The following is a 23,143-nucleotide window of genomic DNA, read 5'->3' as shown; positions in this document are numbered from 1 at the left end:
AAAAATATTATTAGGTTGGTTCGTTTCCCTTTTCAGTTTCCAACACACAGAAATAATGAATAAGACTCAGAGACAGTTACTTAGCTTCAGTGAAGATTTACTCCGCACAAAACAGCACAGATTTGTACGCAGGGTTACCGACAGATGAACAAGATGCATTCAAAGTCCGAACAAAGAGGTTCAGCAAAAGGCCTGGCATATATACCTTGCATTTGCATATTCAAAACCTCATTCGATGGATCATGGTGTGAAAAACACACCCACAGACTGTTGCAGGCTAGATGCTCGAAGGTCAGAGCACCTAAAGTGTCAGATCTCTTGCAGACATTTGCCAGAACGCATACACCAGAACACACAAAGATGAAAAAGGGAGGATGTTAAAGGAATGTTGCGAGACAATAGTCTTGGTTGTGCTCTGTCTGGAGTGTAATATAATTTTGAGATAATACATAGTAAATCGAGGTTAAGCCATTAATGGAATAAAAGGTAAAAGTTAGTTTAATAAAATGCAAAAGGGAGTGTCTAACTATTCTGTTTCTAATCATTCCTAACAATGACATTCATCACATGTGAGCTCAGTAACCATCTGGCTTTCCCTTTTTTCTGAAATCAGACACAGCAAAGATGCAGCCGTCCTTTTTCTCCACAGCGTTAACACTGTTGTAAAATTTTCGGAGCGTTGTATGGTTGTGTCCCAGTGCTTTAAGACCCTCAATCACATCCTGAGGAGCAAAAAGAAGAAAATAATTCAGATGGAGCAAAGGCGTAACGTTGTTTTAACAATAAATGCTTTTTACCTTGTCAAAGTCACGTTCAAAATCCACTGCATTTTCAGAGTCCACAACAGCAATAGAAGTATAAATGGCGTCCTTAAGACTTTTTCCTAACCATAGGTGGTTAATGAGAGCCTTGAAAACAAAAACATTGGTTTTCCTTATCTAAAAAAACGGTTGTTTTGATTTAAATCTGATGATCAACATCTAAAAAAATATAGATATAAAGACAGTTTTGTTATTAGAATTGTAAGTTAAAAATCTTTTCTGCATCAAGCGTGACCTCTATAGACACATACCGATGCCATTGCAGTCGTAATCCTGCCCCCACCAGATCCTCCAATCGTAAGTGTCCTTGATTTAGACTTCAGCACAACGGGGGACATGGATGAGGGGGGACGCTCCCCTGTCAACAGAACTTCTAGTTGCAATTATATGTTACAAGGTCAGTTATAAGAAGAGTTGAAATGTTAAAAAGTTGCTTCTTTCCGTCCTGCTCTTTTTCAGTTGGACAGTGAGATAATCAAAAAACAAAGCTGTGTTAGTACAATCAAGTATTTAAAATAACTGCATTCTAGTTTTTCTTATAGAAGCTAAGATGAAAATGAAGTGATGCTGGTCAGATTACCAGGTAAGATGCTGTCTGCTCTCCCGCAAAAGTCTCTCAGCTCATTATTCAGGATGATGCCTGTTCTTGGAGACACAACCCTGGACCCAAAACTTTGAGAAGAAAAAACAAAAAAGGGGGTCAACATTAAGTAATTTTTCACTAACCGTGCTGTTATAAAATAGTTTTGTTTAGTGTTGTTTACATAATCTTTTGAACCTCTTCAATCTTTTCATTCTCGTACAAACACAACTATTCATTTTTTTTCATCTGTCATTCATTGGTATTGTTTTTTTTGTTCTTACAAAATGCTGGTCATGTAACCCTTGTGCTATCTCAGATGACCCCACCCTTACATTGACGTGTTCTTCCTACCATGACAAAGGTGGATAAAGGTGGAAAGATTTCATATAATCCATGGACACCAGTGAAGATCACAAATCATTGAAGTTAAAAGGTTCACAGCAATGTCTAGTCTAGTGGGTCTAGATGACCCAACTCCCAATGTTAAAGTGTGCCGTGGCTTAAAAAAGGTTGAAAAACACGGGTCTAGAAGACCCAACTCCTAATGTTAACATGCCTAGGATAGCACAAGGGTTAACGTTGGGAGTTGGGTCATCTAGACCCACTAGACAGTGCTCTGAACCTTTAGGGGATAAAATATTGAGCTCTCAATTGTGAAGCAGATCTTTTGGGTCACCGACATGTAGTTTATGGTGCTGGTGACAGCAACGGCAGATCCGTCTTCATGTAGCACCGACACATGCGTGGTGCCAGTGCTGTCCAGGTGTGGGGTAACGTTGTAAAACTGGAGCTCATGCGTCTTGTCATCTGTTATAAAGCTTCGTATGTAGTTGGCAAAGCTTTCTTCTGTGAATTCCTTCGCCCTCTGTGAGAAATATAGAAACAAACAGGAATATTTAAAGACCCACTCCAATGAAATCATGTTTTTGGTGATGGTTTTTCTGATGATGGAAGACATTTATAAAGAAAATTTCGATTAAAATTGCATTTCTGAGTATTTCTTTGTTCAAACTGTTGTGAATCGGAAGCAGATGAAAAGAAGAAAGATCGTATTTGTGACGTAGAAAATACACTAGGCGGGCCACAACTCTGCGCGCCGGTCCATTCTGATGCATCCACTTGTAGACAAACAGATTCATGAACCTTTTCTTTTTCTTCGTCCAAGCTAGAAAACTGCACGGCTGGATGGCTCCAATATTGCTTGTCATTTTTGTTGTGTTTGTGTGTAATTCAACAAGTGTATCAATCCCCAGCTAAATTCATCTGGAACGATAGATTGTAGAAGTAAAATGTTTTGCACTGTTTGTAAATAGATAGCTCAGTTATCAGTGATGGTAAGGGGGGCGGGGTTGCTCAGTTCCCCACAACTCCGAGGCAAATTTTTAATGAAATACTGCAGCTCTGCAGAAACTATGTCTTATAAAACAACAAACTTTTTTTTTGTTTGGTTAAAAACGGCACAATCATAATTAACCCTTGTGCTATCTTAGATGACCCCACCCTTACATTGACGTGTTCTCCCTACCATGACAAAGGTGGATAAAGGTGGATAAAGGTGGGGTCATCTAAGATAGCGCAAGGATTAAAACGCAATATAGCTGGAAATCATCATTAGAGAAGTGGTAGGAGACATCGCTGGACTCCTGGATGATCTTCCCCAGGGGGCTCATACGTATCAGAAACAGAACATGACCCAGAACAAAGCCCTGAGGAACACCGCACATTAAGCTTGCTAACTTGGACATTATGTGGCTATAGCCGTGACACTTAAACTCTGAACAGATAATTAAGGGGAAAATCTGTCAAAAGCTGGTGAAAGATCTAGTAAAACTAGAACAGTATATTTGCCAGAATCAGGAGACATCACAATGTCACTGGATATTTTCAGCAGGGCTGTTTCTGCAGAGTGATGTTTATGAAAATCTGACTGGCTGATAAGTGTATCTTATCCAAGACAGTTAATTCAACTATTGAAATTATTTTAAATTGAGTAAGATAATGATTCAGTTACAATTTAAAATAAAAATGCACATTTCACTCAAAATGTTTAAGTAAAACATTTTGAAGAAATGATGAAGAGATGCTTAAAGAAATCTTTAGAGCATTGTACCGTGAGAATTCTACGGTAAATATTGTAAAAATGTTAAATGTTATTTTGAAACACTTTAAAGGTTAAAGTAACCAATAAAACTAGCAGGTTTACTCTCTTTAGTCGTCACAGCCGCCTTTTCCTTCCAACTATTCTGTCAGAAACCGCCTAGCTTACACCAAATGTACACCTTCTCCATCAGTAAATCCCTGAAACACCTTTGAAATACATTATACAGCAATATAGCAATATATATATAAATTAGAGTCCAGAAAACAGTGCAGGTAAATAAAATGGCCAGAATCATAAAGAATCCAGGCGTGTCTAACTTGTGGTAGAAATGTGCAAATGGGGCAAAGAAGTTCACGTTTGCCATTATGCTATGTGGTTTTTCATCACTGTAACACAGGTCTGCCAAGAATGAAATGGGACACCACTTGGAAGATCACATGATACAGACATGTTTAAAACTTGTTGCAAGGCACGCAGTAAAGCACACCAATATAGCAGACACTGTGAGGGGCAACATGGCACGAATTACAATCATCAGACTGAAATATTCTGGGTCACAACCTTAAAAAAAGGTTAAAATAAAAACAACAAATAAAGAGGATACGTTAGTCGGCTCCTACAGAATGCTCCTCTGTTATGATTAGGGTTCTTTTTTGCTTTAGTTTTTTTCCTGTTTTGTTTCGATCATGATTAGAGTTCTGCTTCCTTTTTTATTTTGAAAATTTCCTGCTTGTCTTTTTTTTTTGAGTTTTACTTCCCTGGTCCCAATCTCTCCTGATCGTTTTCACCTGTGTCTCGTCAGTCCTGTTTGTATATAAGTCTTGTCTCTGCCTTCCTCTGTGCTTGTCCATTCTCTGTCCTCCTGGTTTGTCTGACAGGGGTTTTTTTTTTTTTTTGGTTCACCCTGCTCAGTGCTTTTTGTTTGAGTGTTAAAACATTATATATACTTGGAACCACCTTCCTCCTTGTCTCTGAATTTTGGGTCCTTCATCAACCCCCCCTACCTAACACTGTTCTATTCCAAGCAGTTTTTAGCAGTTTTTATATGGATTGGGCCAAAAAACAATAACCCAACAAACTAAGCAAGACAAGGAAGTTACAGAGCAAAAACACATGTATTGTAAAACACAACTGCCAGACTGTAAATCCTCTGCAAACAACTTTTAGAATTCGTTTCAAAACCCATTTACTGGTCCATCAAATAAGAGACCCATGCTGTCAGGCAAAGGTTACTGGCATCTATAGATCACTCAGCCGGCTTCCCATTTAAGTTCTCCAGCTTTAGAGAGCAACCGTGTTGCCTTCCATTACAAAAATAAGGTTGCTTCTGGAACATCAACAGAAACACTTAGACCACAGAAAGTAAATTAAAGTGTGTGAGTCTACAAAGAAACTGACAATTAGGCTCAATAATAAATTTTAATATGAAATAAAATGTCTCAAAGAATGCATCTATGTGAAAGAAATGTGCTGTAGATAGAGCAGAAAAATATTTATAGCCACAAGAAAGTCATGGAAACTGAAATTGTTAAAATTCTATGATAATATCGCCTTTTCTTTTTTAAAAATAAACAAATTTCACTAAAATCATGTGGCTGATAACAAAATACTTTAGAAGAGTTTAGCAGAACTTACCTTTTCTGAGGTGAACCTTGGATCTCGAATGTATTTCTTGAGTCCATTTGCAAACTTGAAAGATTCAATGTAACGATGATAAAACAGTGTCTTTTCTTTCCCAGTCAGACTGTCTGGATTTAACGGGAATCCTACAAACAAACACACACACACAAAGAAGTATAAATACTTGAAAACACTCATCAGTTGAGGCTATTCCTTAAACGAAGCTTCATAATTTTGCTCCACGTCTGAGAAACGGCAGCTCTGCCACTGGGAACCTCTCATGATGTTGAGGATGAGGGTGAGGAGGCTTCCTGCTGCAGGCGGTGGGGGGAAGTACATCCGATACTCCCCCATAGACACATTCCATGCGTCAGTCAAGGTAGCCTTGTATGATGCCAGGTCCTGCAGCTCAAGTGTTCCTCCTGAGCAAAGCCCATGAAACAAATGCTGTCGGCTCAGCAAAAGCAAAGGCAAACCCATTAATGGCTGCATAAATCTCTGAAAACTGTCTAACGGTACCTGCTGCCTTCACATCCTGGACTAAATCTTCTGCTATTTTTCCAGTATAGAAGACATCTGGTCCTTGGTTTGCAATCATCTCCAGAGTGTCGGCCAGTTTCTCAAACTTGACAAAGTCTCCAGCTTTAAGAAAGTTATTGTTGTTGTCTGTAAATAATTTTCTTCAAAGCAGAAAAGATCAATTTACAATGCTGTTTTCACATTTTTTTTCACATCTTGCTATTCTTTTATCAATACCGTAAAGACTGGGTCTCATTTGAATTTGGGATATTCTCAATGTGTGAATGGAGGAAATCAGAGATGGGAATTCCCTCTCTTGCCAGCTTGATGGCGGGCTGAAAGAGATCTGCCCAGGGCAACTTTCCATACAGCTTGTGAGCCGCTTCATATCCACGAATTTCTCCTGGAACTCCAATCCATTTCACATCTAAATAAATGGAAATACGGACAAAGATTATTTTTAGCTCATGACACATTTCCTCAATTCACTTCAGAAACCTCTTATAGTCTAAAATAAGGTGAGGTCCTCTGACAATTGACCATAACACTTCATACACATGTTTTATATATGGAAAGAAACCAAATGTCAACAAACATGTAAGAACCAAACTAAATAGTCTGAGTACATTTGAATAGTATGAATAATTTACATGATTTGCTTTGCTTGAGATTTAGCTTTACTTTATATTTAACCCTCGTTTTTTTAACGCACAGAATTTAGTTTAAACATAGGAGTAGATGTTTGTATTGTATGAAGTAGCAACATACTATAGTGTGAAACTTTGTTTTATCTTTTTATATCTTACTCTTACTGAAGTAAAACAAAATTAATCATCCTAAAAAATACTGGTGATTAGGTATCAGTGTCATTTTAATTAGATTTATTAAGTTTAAGGCTGATGCTCTTGTAACAGTAAAAAAAACCGGTTAAGGTTTTTAAACTGCTGCTGACTGTACTCTCAATCAAAAAAGTTTCTGTAAACTATGTTTTTTTTTCCGAATAGGTTTATGATACACAACATTATTTAGCTGCTGTCTAGAGGGAGAGGTACTGAACATATATATTTGCACATAATTCTATTGGATCATAAGCCAATAAAGTCACATTAAGGTTGACAGCAGTACAAGAAAAAAAGACAATTGTATATAAGTATATAAGTAGACTATATAAAACAACCAAAAGTTTCTTTTCTTTAATTTGTTTTGCGTGTATTGTTTAAATGTTTCATTAGAGTGGAATGACGCTGGAGCAGGATGTAGCACAAAGTCTTGTGTCTAAAAGGACGTTGTATGCACTTTTGTCAAAAGTAAAAATAAATTTTATATATTTTTTTAATGGCATAGTTTAACATATATTATTTTGTTTTATTGTCCTTTGTACGAAAAACAGAGACTTTGTATGTATGAGGTAATAGAAAAGAAATGTCCTCATTTGTTTTGCCTATCTGAAGATAAAATCTTACGTTGGCTTTTTGAAAATGAAATTTTGTGTTTGGCAAATTTTGTGTCAAAGGCATGGCCAATAAGAATGGACACTTTGTATTCTGTTAGACTCTGATTAGGGGGGTTATTGGATTTTTGTGATGGGCATGTATCTTTATGTATTTTGTCTTTCAGTGTCATATAAGCCCGTGTGGGCTGGGCACATTAGTGCATGACACTTAAATAAATCCAATCAATCAATCAATCAATCAATCAATATATTTAACAAAGCAATAAGTCAGTTCATTATTGGGTTAATAATTCTTGTTTTATTTATTTGTAATTATAACAGGAATTCAAAACAGTGTCTCCTGGGTTTAGAACAGAAAGGTTCTTTTAGTATTGAAGGTTGGAGATCTCTGGAGAAAAGAGATGATTCTCCAGTCACTATGTGAGGTCAAAAGGTCAGCTTACTTTGGACACCAGAATTTTGTTTGTAGGCACCAGTATTTCGGTAGAAGGTAGCGAACCCCATGTCAGGGTAAATTGTAACTGCCAAATGTGTCATGATAAGACATCAATCATTTTTTTCTGCACATCTGTGAATTCTACAGAGGTGAAGTTAGTGGGATATTGGACATTCAGCAGACATTCGCTCCGGGAACAATGTGGCACTCGAGCTGAAAGAAGAGCCAGTCAAGCACATTGTGCCAGCTAGAGGTGTCGGTAGACTTTTGTGTTTAGATTTAGGGACTGTCAACAAATTGCTTTACCAACAACAACAAAAGACAACACATTCAAAATCCTCTTGGTTATAGACATAAATAGCTAAAGTGGGAAAAGTGTAAGATGTAAGACCAGCAAAACAATACAAACAAAAATGTTACATTTGGGATCAATTTTATGAAGGTAATAATGTTCCAATATGGACGAGCTTGTAGATAATTACAACTGCTCAAAACTGCTGCCGTGAATCACGAGCACATTACAACTGCGCTTGGACTTTTGATACATTCCTTGCTAGATTTATGTGTCAAAACTGATCTATAACTGGTAATGGAATGGGGGCGGGGTCAACCAATCAGATTGCAGGACTTTAATGGGCTTCTTTACCAACAAGACTCGGTAAAGTTAGGAAGATTTTCGCAGATTTGAGCTTCCAGACTCAATAAGTCTTCTGATAAACGTTCTAATGTGACACCACATATATGAATGATTTTGTATTAACACAGAGAGAGAGAACTACAAAAGCATTTTGAAAGAAAAAAGATCATTTTTTTCTGCCTTTTAATGAGGATTGTTTTCTTACAGCTGTAAATGCAGAAACAGCAGCGGGATGGGTGCCAAGGGACCGTCAACAATTTGCAAGCTCCGTGAAAACACTATTAGATTAAGAGTAAAAAACAATAATCCATCAAAAATGTAAAACTTTATTTTTACAGCTTTACCTCTAGAACAGTAAAACTGATTAAATATTATCGGGGACAGCAGTTTAGATTAGCTTTTAAGTCTTTTTCTAATTTTTGTAATTTCTAAAAAAGGAATCCGGAACAGAAGAATAAGCGAAGAAAAACGCGAAAACTTACACTAAAAGTACCGGTTAACTAAAATTAAAAGAAGCCTCAAAATCTTCATGAGACTTAAAAGCTAATAGAAATGGTAGATCCTGATGGTACTTAATCAGTTTTACTATTTTAGAGTGATTTGGGCCGATTGGGTCCTGTACCTAAAAAGGCATTGAAGAAAAATGCTAAAGTTTACACAAAAAAATAGAAAAAATCTTAAAAGCTAATCTAAACTAACCAGTAGTGGTTAATCAGTTTTACTATTCTAGAGTGATTTGGCGTAATTGGTCCAATAATTCAAAAGTTATTGAAGAAAAACGCTTAAAAAATTTGTTGACAGTCCCTAAAACTGAATAGTGCGAATATCTGCCAGATATCCAATATCCAACTCTACGGAAGAAGATTAGAGCCTCAGAGAAAGAAAGAAAAATTGTGCATAAAAATATTCTGACTTGTTTTCCCTCCAGAATTCTGACTAACAGAGAACAAGAAAAACAGACAGGATGGGACATTTACAGGAAAACATGCATTTTTCGGCCAGACTACCTGTCATGCTCTCCTCAGGACAGGACTTCAGCAAGTCAGATTTCACTTTTGTAGGCGATGCCTCTCTGGAGTTGATGATTCTGACATCACCTTTAAAAATGTCAAACACAATAACTTCAATTCTATGTGTGTCGAACATTATGACAAAAGAGAAAATGAAGAAAACTGAGCAAATGTGAATGTCTGCTACCAGAGCTGTCCATCACTGTGAATATGGTGCCCCCTCCAATCCCCGCACTGTGCGGATTTGCCACAAAAGTGCACAGCAGCGCGGCAATAGCAGCATCTACTGCAGAGCCCCCTTTTTCTTTAAGTATGGCCCTGAAACAATTCACGCAAGAGCAAACTGTCACTTATTATTAGTGCTACACTTGTGATTTTTCTGTGATATGCAGAAATATTAATGAAAATGGCTCCAGAGACTCAAACTCTGACAGATTTGCGTTATAAACGGCACAAGCAAATGCAAACATGTGGGCGAGAGTGCACCTACCTTCCAATTCCCGAGCATATCTCTGAGTCTGTGGCTACTGCTGCTTTAGAGAAAGGACACCTGGGTCTCGTAAACACAGCTATACACACAATCACGGAGATAAAGCTGATCAGAATCAGCGCGCAACAGAGATAAACTTTTGCTTTAGACCGCGCCATGGCTCCAACTAAACGCAATCTGCAGACTTCCGTGCACAGCAATTCTGAAGAGGAGTGCCACAGAATGAGACAGGAGACAACACTTCAGGGGTTATAGCACCGCAGATGAACAGGATGTGGCTTCTTGCTCAGTTTCTTCCAATAAACTTAAGAAACCAGATATGAGCTCTTGATGTGTATTGTTTGAGCAGGCAGTTAGAGGGTTAAAGGAAGAGCTGCATGACGTCCGTGTCACACAAAATGCAGTGGAGTGCAAACGCAATTGGAAATGCAATGATAAGAAATCAAAGATGTGTAAAACACAAGTCATATTTTTTATACTGTTAACTTTATTTTCAGACTAATTCCAGGGTTAAGTATGTACAATGTGGGTCATAAAATATATTTGATATCCATAAAACTGAAAGAAATCAACCTGAAAATGAGATGTCTAGTTTGAAAGACAGAAAACAAGCTGGTTAAACATTATGGTTAAATATTTGTTGATGAAACATTGAAGAAGCAAACAGATGTGGTGATAAGTGTTTGCTGCTAGACCTGAGAGGGAAGAGGGATTGTTTGTCAAGAAAACAGGATTCATTCCTAAAGGGTCACTAATTGACTCAAGAGTTGTGAAGTTAAAGACAGAAATAAGCGTTGGTGAAAAAGGTGAGATCGTTTTTAGCGTTATGTCTGCAGGCTGCAGATGACTGTAATGGTTTTGGCACCAGATCAAGTAATTACATTTTATTTGAAACTCTTCCTGTTCTTTCACCGGCTTGGTTGTGATCAGTTTCATTATGTTCCCCTGTCTACTACTTTGGTGAGAGCTCCTTTAACCAGCAGCTCTCTCCATCCTGCCTGAGAAAGAAGTTTCACTAAAGTGCCTTTCTCTGAAATAGTCTTCTCTTTTGGATTAATGAGTTTTATGGAATGGAAGTAATGCACATGACCTGATTTCTCTATTCAGGGAAAAGTGAAAGAGGCTTCAGCACCAAAACAACAAAAGCTGTTTTTCTTAGTGTTACAGGTCCTCAACTGCTGCTTTTCCTGACTTATTGTGTTCTCCTGTCTGCTGGAGGTTTTACTTTTTAACAAAGTGACCCACCTTGTTTACCTGCCACCATCTTTACTTGAAGCCCAGCACAATTACGGCCAAATGTATCAGTTAAAACTACAAAAAAATATTTATTTTTACTAGAACTAGTATTTGAACTTTCGTGTGAGCCAGACATTCACCAAAACGAGCTTTCAAATGATCTAAGATCAAATTTGTTTAATTTATTTGAAACCAGAAAAGGTTATGATGAGATTTTAAAGACTTTAAGAATTCACCAGGTCTTCAACAAGACTTAAGGGGAAAGTTGACTTATTTTTTTTGTATATTTTGTTCTTCTCAAATCACACCTGTGCATACAGATTTAGATTCTTCTAACTAGGCCATGTATTCATTTTCAAGCATGAGTTCCCCCCCTTCTTTAAATCTATTTTTGTGACTTCTTTTTCTTGTGGTCTGAAACTAATAAAATAGGAAGTCTAACTCCCTTTGATGCACTTTTCTCTCCTCAAGTTTCACCAAGTGTTCAATACACATGCTTCCTACACATGCTCACACCTGAGCAGGTGTCTGCTCACTCTTGCACAAACGAGATATTAGTTTATGTGCAGGATTGATATATGCTGGATCTGCATGTATGCAAATACCCTGTATGTGTGAAGGAGGTGATCTCTATACCCCTTGTGCTATCCTAGGCACTTTGACATGGGGAGTTGGGTCATCTAGACCCACTAGACAGTGCTCTGAACCTTTTTTCTTCAATGATTTGTGACCTTCACTGGTGTCCATGGATTACGTGAAATCTTTCCATCTTTATCCACCTTTGTCATGGTAGGGAGAACACGTCAATGCAAGGATCGGGTCATCTGGACCCCATAGGATAGCACAAGGGATACATATATTATGTATTTTGGATCTGGTCTACATATGCAAATGGGAGGATTGTGCAGCCAATAGTGTTTGAGTGTGTGGCTGAGCGTGTCTGTGGCCTGAAACAATTCTTTTAGTAAACATCTATCAGTGAAAGTGATAACTGATGAAACCTCAAGGAAATTGTGGCCTGTTTGTGTTTGTGACTCTTCCCAACCCATCATCCTCCAACCACTTCTATTAAGACTGTCTGACAAAAATTTCCATTAAAAAAACATCTAAAATAAACTTTAATTGGCCTTATGTTTCATTTATTTTATATATCACTTGTAAAACCTTGCAGACCCATGAACATTTACACACATTTGAATCCAGCTCTGCACCCATTTATGTATTTATTTTTTAAGCTGTAAAGAAATTTACGACATGGGCTTACTGACTCCCAGGATTCTGAAATAAAAACAACAAAAAAGGTTCATTTTCCCTTACGGGCTAACGGTCAAAGAATTCAGATCTGGCTGTCTTCACTAAGAAGATTTATTTTACTTTACAAGGTTGAAGCTTCACGTACAAAGTTAGTTTTTTGAAGTATTACAAGCAAAAATGTCAGATACTGCTTATTTCTTCAGCGAGGCACCAACATCTTTGTCCGTCTAAACAAAACCAGAACCCTTTGTTAATATTTCACTGATGCAGAAATCAAACTGAAAGATACACATTTAAGTAAACAAGTGAATGGCTGCAGCCTAAGACGATTTTTGAAAAGCATTGAGCTGCACCTCAAAGCACAAATACTAGTGTTCTGCTGTATCATTGTCACACTGTTCAGAAGTATCACAATTAGCTGCTTGGATTCAGAAACGTTTCACGTGGCTTATAAAAACTGGACATAAATGTAATTTACATTAAAGGATGAATAATGCCATAGAAATATTATTAGCTGCTCATGTTTGTCTTAATACGATGTGAATAGCTGAATACAATGCTGCAGATTGAGGTTCATATTAATGTACAACAGAAAAAAGGGTTAGAGTTAAAAAACACAGAATATGGAGAAGTCAATAGTTTCATATTTGTAGGTTGCTCTCAAACTTTTTTGCCAGAATATGCAGCTGCAGCTCCAAATCCTCACAATCACAATTTTCTCCAGGATGATCTGCACATAATTTTGCTGAAGCTGCTTTAGATCCCTCAGTAGATCCTGGAGAAGCTTTAAGTTCTCCAGGAGGAGCTGCAGCTAAAGTTTCTGAAGGTTCTACAGATGGTTTTAAATGATCTGCTCCTGCAACTAAAGATCTTTCAGTAGATCCTAAAGAAGCTTCATTTCCTTCAGGAGGAGCTGCAGCTAAAGTTTCTGCAGTTGGTTCTGCATGATCTGCTGCTTCAGCTGGAGGTCGTTCTTCTCCTGTTGGTGGAGGAGCATCTCTGTCAGGACCTGGATCTACATTCTGACTCTGTTCTGTTCTTTGTAAAATCCTCATCGGTGCTGTTTCCCCTTTTCCAGGGTTGAACAATGGAAAGACTTGTCCTCTAAATTCAGCCGTCAATGATCCGATGATACATTTACAGTCCACATCATAAAAAGAGAGCTCTCCCTGATCATAATCCAGAAACACACCCACTGTTTGTGGTCTGGAGTGAACAGGCAGACGCACCTGTGGTACAGTGCTAAACTGAATATGATCTTTATCTTCAGGAGAAGAAGACAGGAACCAGAAACCATTGGATGTGTTTGGAGAGAAATCTTCTCTTTGAGGGATTTCAGGTGAACTTGTGACTCCGATCCACCAGGACAGTTTGACGGGAACATTTGGAATTTTCAAAGAAACCTCCCAGTAATGTTTTCCATGAGAGAAGCCTGGTGTCCCTGTGATGGCTGTGAAATGAGGAACTCCATCGGGAAGAGGCTTTTCCCTATTGTCTCTTAACACGACTCCCTGTTTGTCTTCTAGTTCTTTGATTAGAAGAAGCTCATTTGTTTTCTCCAGTTTAATATTAACTGTTGAAGAAGGAAACCTGGAATTAAAAAGAATCAAAAGTCTCACTAGAAAATGTATTTTCTTTATCAAATTAAAGTGTTACCATAATTCTGGGAAGCAGATGACAGATCTGTCAGCGGCGACACCTCTGTGAGTAAAAACAAATCATCAGAATATAAACGTTTTTTTTTCTTTTCATAAAGATTTTTCTCTCACCTTTAGACAAAAGTGGCTCATTCTCTGAGAAGAAAAACACAGTTTTCTGTTAGTTGATGATTGTTATCAAGAGTTCAACTATGAACAAAAATATGAGACAAACTGCAATCAGAGAGGCTGAACTGAGACTCTGTGGTTCTTACCTTCATTACAGTCAGCTGATTTCTTCCCTGAAACATAAAATAAACAGTTTAAACTTAAAGAAATGTAAAGTCCATCTGCTTGACATTTGATGGCAAAAACCAAAATCAAAATCCTTCAAAGATGCACCAATCGCCACCATCAGTCACTCCTGTGGACATCCACTGCATTTCAGCTTCAGACCAGGATGAATGGGATAAAGAGGTGCTCTGTCATCTCAGGCCCGGTTGATAATTCAAAGCGATTTGTAAATGTTGGCAAAGTCATTGGAGCAGATTTCTGGGAAATGTGAACCAGAAGTTCATCACAGTTATTGCAGACAGTCACAAGCAAAACCAGCCTGCATTAGTTTGGCCAGACCACCTGATTGTGGATACCACCAATATATATTTCTGGATTGGCCTTTGCCTATTTTCTGCTATACAAAGTGACGTGCAAACACGGGGGCAATTCATTCATTCATTTCCTAAACCCGATTTTTTTCCCTTTTGGGGTCACGGGGCTGCTGGAGCCTACCCTGACCACTCGTGGGTGAAGGCAGGGGACGTCCTGGACAGGTTGCCAGTCTGTCACAGGGCTATTTAAATATTTACTATTTCTAAAGATTAATATATGAATAATGCAAGAACTGCTATTCTAGTGTTACAGATAACACACTGCTTTCAAATTAAAGGCTTTTAAAAATCCGCGATTTTTTATATTGCCTATATGCCAGAATCTAAATAACTGAGCTTGTAAATGATTGTCACCCAAGCCTAGAAAGGAGGGAGATTATTAAAGTTCAAAAACATGAATGGCTGATATACTTGACAAGGTGAAGTAACAAAGAACCTTTGCTATCAAAAACAACCTCAAAGTGCTAAACAAAGACAAAAATCTCCGTCTTAATTAGATTCAGTTGATTTCTTTACTGAAACAGGAAAAAGAGTGAAATTAACTTTTTAGCATGAATCCATGCAGACTAGAAGTTTTCACAAAGAGGACGTTTGATTTAAATATGCTAAACCAGATAGTTCCAGCTTCTCCGCAGCTTTGTTTCAAGAAAAAAAAATAAACTTTAGATCCAGTAACTTTCAGGGGATGTGAGATCAGTTGCTGCAGTTTATCTCATGATTTCTGAACAAAATACAAAAACTGAAGATCTGGACCTGAACCTGGATCAGATTGGAAAGTTTCAAAGAGCAATGTCTGTTATCAAATCAAATCAAACTTTATTTATAAAGCACTTTTCCTATAAAAAATATAACACAAATCACATTAAGACAAAACTGTTGTGGTTTGGGTTCTCTTTGTGTTGTATTCAACTTCCTGTCTTATTTTGAAGGTTTTCCCTGCTTGTCTTCATTTGAGTTTTCTGTCCCTGAAGCTGAAAGTTCCTAATGTTAGGTTTTGGAAGACCAGCAAGCAGGGCATTACAATAATCAATTTTATTCATGATGAAAGCATGAATTAGAATCTCCATATTAGCGAGGGAGAGAAGTGGGCGGAGCCTAGCCAAATGTCTAAGGTGATAAAAACCAGTTTTAACCACATATTTTACATGAGGGATAAAAGTTAGCTTAGAGTCGAATAACGTCCAGGTTTCTGACTGTGCCTGAATGGCCTAATGAAAGTTCTTTTTGCTTCAAAAGTGGATTCTCTTTCTTAGCTTCAGGACCAATAACTAAAATTTCTTTTTTTTCCTGGCTGAGCTGTAGAAAATTATCTAACATGCTTGATTTCACATCTAGAATACAACTAAAAGGTGATTCTATTGGCCTTGTGTCATCAGGAGACACAGCTATGTACAGCTGGGTGTCATCAGCATAGCTATGAAAGCTAATGTTGTGGCTTCTGATGACATTCCCTAGTGGAAGCATGTAAATTTTAAAAAGCAAGGGGCCAAATTTTACTTTAATATTAAAATTAAAATAAAACAAGGTAATCGTTTTTTTTTCTCTCTCTTAAGTTTCACCTTAGATCAACTTTCACACAAAAAATGTTTTAATAAAGATTAATAAACACTAAATGTGGTCGTAGATCAAACCTTTCTTCTTGTAGAGCATGAATCCAAGGAGAGCCATCATGATGATTATTAGGAGTATTGTGAATGCAATCCATCCACCATTGGAGGATCCAGAGTCTGGACAGAAAATTCAAAAGTTTTAATTTTTCTGCAGAAACAAATTAAATCCTCTTTGTTAATATCTCTTTACCCTCTGGTGCAGATGCTATGTTCCCATCCAGGCGGAGTCTGACTACAACGGCCTTTGTGTTGGGAAGACCAACTGAGCAGGAGACCTCAGATGAAGCATTAACCACAATCCAGCTGTGGACTCTGACAAGACCAGAGGAGTCCCTGACAAACGTCGCTCTGTTATTGGTTTGATCTTCTGACCAGCGCAGCTCAGGCTGAGGAAACCAGCCTTCAGATTCACAGCTCACATTCACGCTGTTATCTTTTTGCCACACTGCAGACAGAACAGGGAGGCTTCCTGTTTCTGTGAAGGGGTTGGAAGAAGAATATGACGGTTTGTTCCAAAAGATGCTGTTTGATTTTCTGTCTATTCCACTATCCTCGTACTCACCAGTCACATAGAGATGCATACTTCCACTGTCGTGTTCCTGCAGTCCGCTGACATAACACGTATATTTCCCTTCATCTTTAATCGTAACATTTGTCAGCTGAAAGCTCACGTCGCCCATTTTCAGGCCTCCAGACGTGGCGTCCTTTGCGTGAAATGAGACTCGGCCGATAAATGAAGCTTCCATGGAGAGCACACCAGCCTTTCCTGGCATTTTAAGAATAGCCGGAGTGTCAAAATTCTCCTCACGATACCAGCGGATCTCCAGATTCTCAGCATTCTGGGATGGATTGAGCCAGCAGGGCATGAGGACTGTTTGGCCGCGCTGCACCGACTTAGGATCCCCAACAGAAACAGCAAAAGTCTCTGAAACTTTAACAAAAACATCAAAAGAGTCAATCCTGATGTGTGCTTTTTACTATTTGTCAATCAAAAAATACTAACATTTTTTTTTTTAGTTTTTGGTTTGTATAATTTATTTTCCACAGAGAAAAATGAATCTATTTTAAAATAAATACATGCAGTGGTTGACCAGTACAGGTGCTGCAGGTTTTTATGTGAAGAAAAAAACCCAGAAAATATCGACTGAGATTTATTGTAGATCACTACAGGGAAGTCAGATTGTCTAGTCTACTATGAAACTATTCTGGATGAATTACTTTTCCCATAAACAGTGTATACAAATATACAAACTTTGCAACCTGCAATTTAATTTAGAAAGTGAGGAATCTAATCATAATTCCTCTTATGTATTGTTTTAGATAAAAAACGGAAAGAATTTCTTGTGCATTTTTATGCTGTTTTGTTTCATAACTCACATCCCATAACAATGAATCTGGCTTCATGCGTTAACTTTACTTGAGACAACTTTTTTTTACTCCAAAAATAATAGTATTTTATTGCAGGTGTTTGCCTCCCTTCCATTTCTTATAACCGTCTCTGACTCTGTCCTGGATTGACCATTACCACGACAGCATTAACTGCCCATTAGGTAGTTTCATTTTAAAGTTACATGGTGACATTAGTTATCTGACATTTTAATTTAAACCTAAAGTTTACTTGCACAGCTGTCTAGCTAAATAGTTGCAATTTTACTTGAAGAAGAAAAAACAGAACATATCAAGGATGACTCAGATCTATTGTAGATCAATACAGAGAAGCCAGATTCAGATGATTTGGATTTATTATTCAGAGGAGGGACAGTGATTTTGTTTGTAAAATAAGACTGGGGCTCCCAAGAAAGAAGACTAGAGAGGAAGACCAAAGGAGAGATTCACTGATGCAGAGAGGAGAACATGAGAGAGGTTGGTATCAGTGAGGGGGATGCAGAGAATAGGGTTAGATGGAAGAGGAGGATTTGCTATGGCGACCCCAAAATGCAAAGAAGAAAATAGCATAAATAAATCAAGCTGTAGGGGTAGTTACATAAACTGTCCAGCAGGTGTCACCAGAAGGTTTTCCCCATAAGGTTCCAGTAAATCAGATAAAATAGCTGATAAGTGTTTTCTATAATATAAATAATCTAAAATTCATTTCAAATATACACAGCATTATTTGGGACATGTCTGTCTCTGCTGTTTGAAAAAATGTAATTTTAAAAAAGAAAAAATCAAACTTTGCGCTAAAAAAAGCTCTTAAACGAAAGTATAATAAAAATAATAAAAACAAATTTGATTTATATTTGTGTTTTACAGGCTTTTCTGGGTTTTATGGCAGTGCATGTTCACAAATTCCCAGAAAATTTACATTTTAATGGGAAATTTGCATTAAATTTACACATAAAAACATACACAAGTTAAAAAAAAGAAACTCTATTATACAAATAAATTTTTTCCCCCCAAAAAATCTCTAAAACTAATGTGTCCAAACCAAAGAGAAAACGAAAATCTTGCTTTTTTCCCTGGCGGTCAAGTGAGCAGACATCTGTGGAAGTGCGGTCTTGCGAGCCGTCACTGACTTTTTGCATGCAGGTTTACATCATAGTTTACGCTACACACGCCCAGCGAGCTGAAAAGTCGGTATAAAGCGCTAATATCACCCATGTCACAGTTACCCATTATCAAATAACATGTATAATACTATGGTCCGGTTGAATACTCGATTCTGATTGGCTGCTGGGTGTGCATTAAAACCTGATAACCGCATGGTGAAAAAAGAAGTTCCGGTCACCTAGCTTAAATGTTTTGTATCACTCCGCCGGCTTCTTTAAAACAACCTTTTGCTTCATAATTTGGACAAAAGCAAGCAGTAAGAGGTGAACTTTCTCTCTGAACTGATTCAACCCATCGGAAAGATCAGCATATATATCACCGAATCTTGACTGCAGCGAGGTGCTGCGTGACGCGGACTATATGTAACACATTGTCCACTTTTTGTGTGAAAAGCGATCCAAATCGGAAAAAAAACAAGAATTAAGGGCTAAAAACTCGTTGATATGTATTGCTTCGTGAGTGACCATGGTATAAGCGGGTTAATGGCCTTCGAAGTGTGCGTTATTACTTTTTAACGCACGCCGTGGAAGCCTGAACCGTCCGACGCGAAGTGTAGCGCGCGTCGTAACGCACACTTCGTCGGCCGTTAACCCTTACCTTTGCTCTGAAATACAGCAGGGAAAATAAGTATTGAACACGTCAACATTTCTCTCAAAAAACATATTTCTAATCGAGCTATTGACATGAAATTTTCGCCAGATGTCGGCATCAACCCAAGTAATGCACACATAAAAATCCAAAACATTTATGTACATAAAGGAAGTTATGTGTAATAAAGTGAAATGGCACAGGGAATAAGTATTGAACACTCTTACTGAAATTTATTTAATACTTAGTGCAAAAACCTTTGTTGGTGATTACAGCCTCAAGATGCCTCCTGTATGGAGAAACCAGTCGAATACATTGCTCAGGTGTGATTTTGGCCCATTCATCCACTCAAACTGCCTGCAAATCTTCAAGGTTCCGGGGTTCTCTTCTGTGAACCCGGATCTTCAGTTCTTTCCAAAGATATTCAACTGGATTCAAGTCTGGTGATTGACTGGGCCATTCTAGCAGCTTTATTTTCTTTTTGTTCAACCAGTTGAGCGCTACCTTGGCTGTGTGCTTGGGATCGTTGTTTTGCTGAAAGATCCACCCTCTTTTCATCTTCAGCAGCCTGGCAGATGACAGCAGATTCTGATCAAGAATGTCTTGATACTTTTCTCCAGTCATTATTCCTTCAATGATATGAAGTCTACCAGTACCACATGCTGAAAAAACAGCCCCACGCCATGATGCTCCCCCCTCCAAACTTGACTGTTGGTATGGTGTTTTGGGGGTGATGTGCGGTGCCACTTTTCCTCCAAACATGTTGTGTCTTATGACATCCGAAGAGTTCAATTTTGGTCTCATCTGACCAGAGTATCTTCTCCCAGAATGTCATGGGTTTATCCAAATGTTGTGTCGCAAACTCCAAACGAGCTTCAACATGCCTCTTCTACAAAAATGGAGTCTTGCGTGGTGTGCGTGCATGGAGGCCATGGCGGTTGAGTGCATTACTTATTGTTTTCTTTGAAACAACGGTACCTGCTGATTCCAGGTCTTTCTGAAGCTCTCCACAAGTGGTCCTGGGCTGTTGGAGAACCCTTCTGATGATTTTTCTGACTCTTCTGTCTGAAATCTTGCGAGTAGCACCTGGCCGTGGCAGGTTTATGGTAATGCCGTGTTCTTTCCACTTCCGGATGATGGCCCCAATGGTACTCACTGGAACTTTCAGAAGTTTAGAAATGCGCCTGTAACCAAAGCCTTCAGTGTGTTTCGCAACAATAAGGTTGCGTAGGTCTTTGGACAGCTCTTTGCTTTTACCCATCATGCAATGCTTCTTGTCTAACACCTTGCTGGTGAGAAACCTTTTTAAAAGGCATCAGTCAGAACTATACCAGCTGATATTACTTTGTACTAATAGGGGGCAGGTTAACCTTCTGAATACTGACAAACTCCAGCTGCTTTCTTGGCTTGCCAGACCTTTTTACTCCTCCTTTTCTTCATGTGTTCAATACTTATTCCCTGTGCCATTTCACTTTATTACACATAACTTCATTTATGGACATAAATGTTTGGATTTCTTTCTATGTGTACATTACTTGGGTTGATGCCGACATCTGGTGAAAATTTCGTGTCAATAGCTCGATTAGAAATGTGTTTTTTGTGAAATGTTGACGTGTTCAATACTTATTTTCCCCGCTGTAAATGAGAGCTATTGCAAGCCCTATATTGTTATTTTATGTACAAATGTATTAATTTGGATAGCATGTCTGTTCATTCCATAATAAACTACCAAAAATAACGTGTTTTGTCTGAAATATAATCAATCAGACAGATACTAAAAGTGAGATTTAACACTGACGAGAGTGTTTTGTGGGTTGTTGAACATGACATGGAATGGAATCAAACAGAAGTGAAGAAACTCCACATAAAAAAAGGGCACATCTGGTCATGTCAACTCTTTCTAAAGTTGCTTCATTTAAGGTGACGCAAAACTTAGACTGGATTATTGTTGGTCATGATGTTCACTAACATCATAGCAAGTTTGAAGAAAATTGACTGGAGAAAAGTAAAGATATTGACAGACTAAAGAAAATGAGAGAAATTAAAGTCATAGTTCTCCTAAGCATCCTGCCTTTACAGTTAAAGTATTAAGTATTAACAATTTGATAAAGTGGCATTTTGGATGGTTCACATATTATTCTCTATGTATGTATGAGAAGGCCTGAATCGGTCTATTATGTCAATATCTGTAATTTTCTCCAGTCATTTTTCATCAAACTTGCTGTGATGATCATGAACATCATTACCAACAATAATCCAGTGAAAGTTTTGCGTCACCTTTTGATAAAGTGGCATTTTGAATGGGTAATACGTAATACTTTAACTGGAAAGGCAGGATGCTTTGGAGAACTATAACTTTTTTTCTTTAATTTTCTCCAGTCAATTTTCATCAAACTTGCTATGATGTTAGTGAACATCATGACCAAAAATTATCCAGTGTAAGTTTTGCGTCACCATCAGGAACTTTAGAAAGAGTTGACATGACCAGATGTGCCCTTTGTTTACGTGGAGTTTCTTCACTTCTGTTTGATTCCATTCCATGTCATGCTCACAACCCACAAAACACTCTCGTCAGTGTTAAATCTCACTTTTAGTATCTGTCTGATTGATTATATTTCAGACAAAACACGTTATTTCTGGTAGTTTATTATGGAATGAACAAACATGCAATCCAAATGAATACATTTGCACATCAAATAACAATATAGGGCTTGCAATAGCTCGCATCAATTTCAGAGCACATTACATGTTATTTGATGATGGTAACAGTGACATGGGTGATATTAGCGCTTTATACCGTCTTTTCAGCTCGCTGGGCGTGTGGACCCTAAACTATGATGTAAACGCGCATGCAGATAGTCAGTGACGGCTTGCGAGACCGCACTTCTACAGATGTCGGCTCACTTGACCGCGGTCTTTTTTCTTTTTTTCTGGAATTACTCACCAGGAGCAGAGCTGCAACATGAAGCAACAAGCACCAAAACTATCCAATAGAATATCCGTCTGTCTGTGAATGAGAGACAATAAACCCGCCCCCCGGGTATTTATTAGAAGGGTGCACAGATTTGACAAATGAAATACAGAGTAATAGCCTAAAGCACTCGATCCCCATGACAAATAAAACTTTCTTACCCATACTGCCACCACAAAACCAGATTTATTTATCCAAGTCGAGCTCTTTTGTCCTTCACAGGTATGAATCCCTGTTGACCTCAACGTCTAAGGATCTGACCACCATGTGCAAACAAATGAAAAGAGTCACTTTCGTTTTTAGGACCCTTATCAAGTGGAGTTGCATTCTGGGTAATTGAGTTTATTTTAACTTGCCATGAGAGAAAAAATATAGTGTTTAAGGCCCTTGTTGAAATGCGTAAAAAACAACTCTTTATAGTGACATCAGCTAAATTGGGCCACTTTTTGCTTGGGAAAACAGCGTTCCATATATAAATAGCAATTGTTTTTAATATTTCTGTGTTTAATATATAGGGTAAAAGATTATTGCTGAAGTTCTACAACTTAAAATATCAGCTGTCCTTTTGAAATGTGCCACATTTAGGTAAAATGGGCCACTCAAACAGCAAAATAAGACAGTCATGTTTCACAATAAAATCAAATTCTATTTAGAAAGAACAGAAAGTACTTTCAAATGAAGCCATCTTCCTCTCAAGTTCAGTTGTCCTCCCCACAACTCTTGTGGAACCAGGTGACATCAGCACACCCAATCTTTGTTTGCCACTGGGGTCACCACTTAGGGTCTGGCCTATCCTGCAAGTAAAAGCTTAAGCTATACTACATGTAGGCCTAAATGTCTTTTTCATCTGTCCTTTTCTCAAGTGTGTGTGTGTGTGTGTGTGCGTGCGTGTGTGTGTTTGTGTGTGTGTGGACTAGGCACTAGCTGGTGAGAGCTGGACCAGGGTTAACACACACACA

General features: G+C 38.1%; 2 protein-coding genes across 3 annotated transcripts; both read right to left on the bottom strand.

Annotated features, from left to right (window-relative positions):
* Positions 1–343: 343 nt before the first annotated feature.
* LOC101161114 (glutathione hydrolase 5 proenzyme) lies at positions 344–9,980 on the bottom strand. Of its 2 annotated transcripts, none has more exons than XM_011492863.3 (12): positions 9,671–9,980; positions 9,368–9,498; positions 9,178–9,291; positions 5,882–6,071; positions 5,645–5,805; positions 5,401–5,547; positions 5,141–5,271; positions 2,085–2,269; positions 1,402–1,493; positions 1,073–1,179; positions 798–908; positions 344–722 (listed from the first exon to the last, which is right to left on the bottom strand). In XM_011492863.3, exons 1-12 carry the CDS (start codon positions 9,826–9,828, stop codon positions 576–578), a joined length of 1,674 nt encoding a protein of 557 aa, XP_011491165.1. In that variant the 5' UTR covers positions 9,829–9,980; the 3' UTR covers positions 344–575. The 2 variants fall into 2 exon arrangements, with proteins under 2 accessions (XP_011491165.1, XP_004084636.1); XM_004084588.4 differs by having other exon boundaries at positions 9,178–9,267; positions 9,671–9,978.
* A 2,273-nt stretch (positions 9,981–12,253) lies between these two features.
* Positions 12,254–22,478, bottom strand: LOC101161603 (butyrophilin-like protein 3). The gene is made up of 9 exons (XM_011492864.2): positions 22,346–22,478; positions 22,158–22,220; positions 16,638–17,006; positions 16,266–16,550; positions 16,097–16,192; positions 14,073–14,099; positions 13,930–13,953; positions 13,817–13,861; positions 12,254–13,733 (listed from the first exon to the last, which is right to left on the bottom strand). Exons 1-9 carry the CDS (start codon positions 22,347–22,349, stop codon positions 12,802–12,804), a joined length of 1,845 nt encoding a protein of 614 aa, XP_011491166.1. The 5' UTR covers positions 22,350–22,478; the 3' UTR covers positions 12,254–12,801.
* Between the last annotated feature and the right edge of the window lie 665 nt (positions 22,479–23,143).

Source organism: Oryzias latipes, chromosome 18, assembly GCF_002234675.1.
Source record: "Oryzias latipes chromosome 18, ASM223467v1".
NCBI lineage: Eukaryota > Metazoa > Chordata > Actinopteri > Beloniformes > Adrianichthyidae > Oryzias > Oryzias latipes.
The sequence above is the reverse complement of the archived record's forward strand: the minus strand, read 5'-3'. Positions and strand labels throughout refer to the sequence as shown.

What these genes read in the sequence shown, in the direction of transcription:
- LOC101161114 (XM_011492863.3), bottom strand. Translation starts at nt 9,828, where the DNA reads ATGGCGCGGTCTAAAGCAAAAGTTTATCTCTGTTGCGCGCTGATTCTG. An exon ending in TCCTGAGGAGAGCATGACAG is followed by an intron (nt 6,072 to 9,177) that starts GTAGTCTGGCCG and finishes CCATTTATTTAG; the next exon opens with ATGTGAAATGGATTGGAGTT. An exon ending in AATGAGACCCAGTCTTTACG is followed by an intron (nt 5,806 to 5,881) that starts GTATTGATAAAA and finishes TCTGCTTTGAAG; the next exon opens with AAAATTATTTACAGACAACA.
- LOC101161603 (XM_011492864.2), bottom strand. An exon ending in CATAGCATCTGCACCAGAGG is followed by an intron (nt 16,193 to 16,265) that starts GTAAAGAGATAT and finishes TTTTCTGTCCAG; the next exon opens with ACTCTGGATCCTCCAATGGT. An exon ending in ATCAGCTGACTGTAATGAAG is followed by an intron (nt 13,954 to 14,072) that starts GTAAGAACCACA and finishes TTTTCTTCTCAG; the next exon opens with AGAATGAGCCACTTTTGTCT.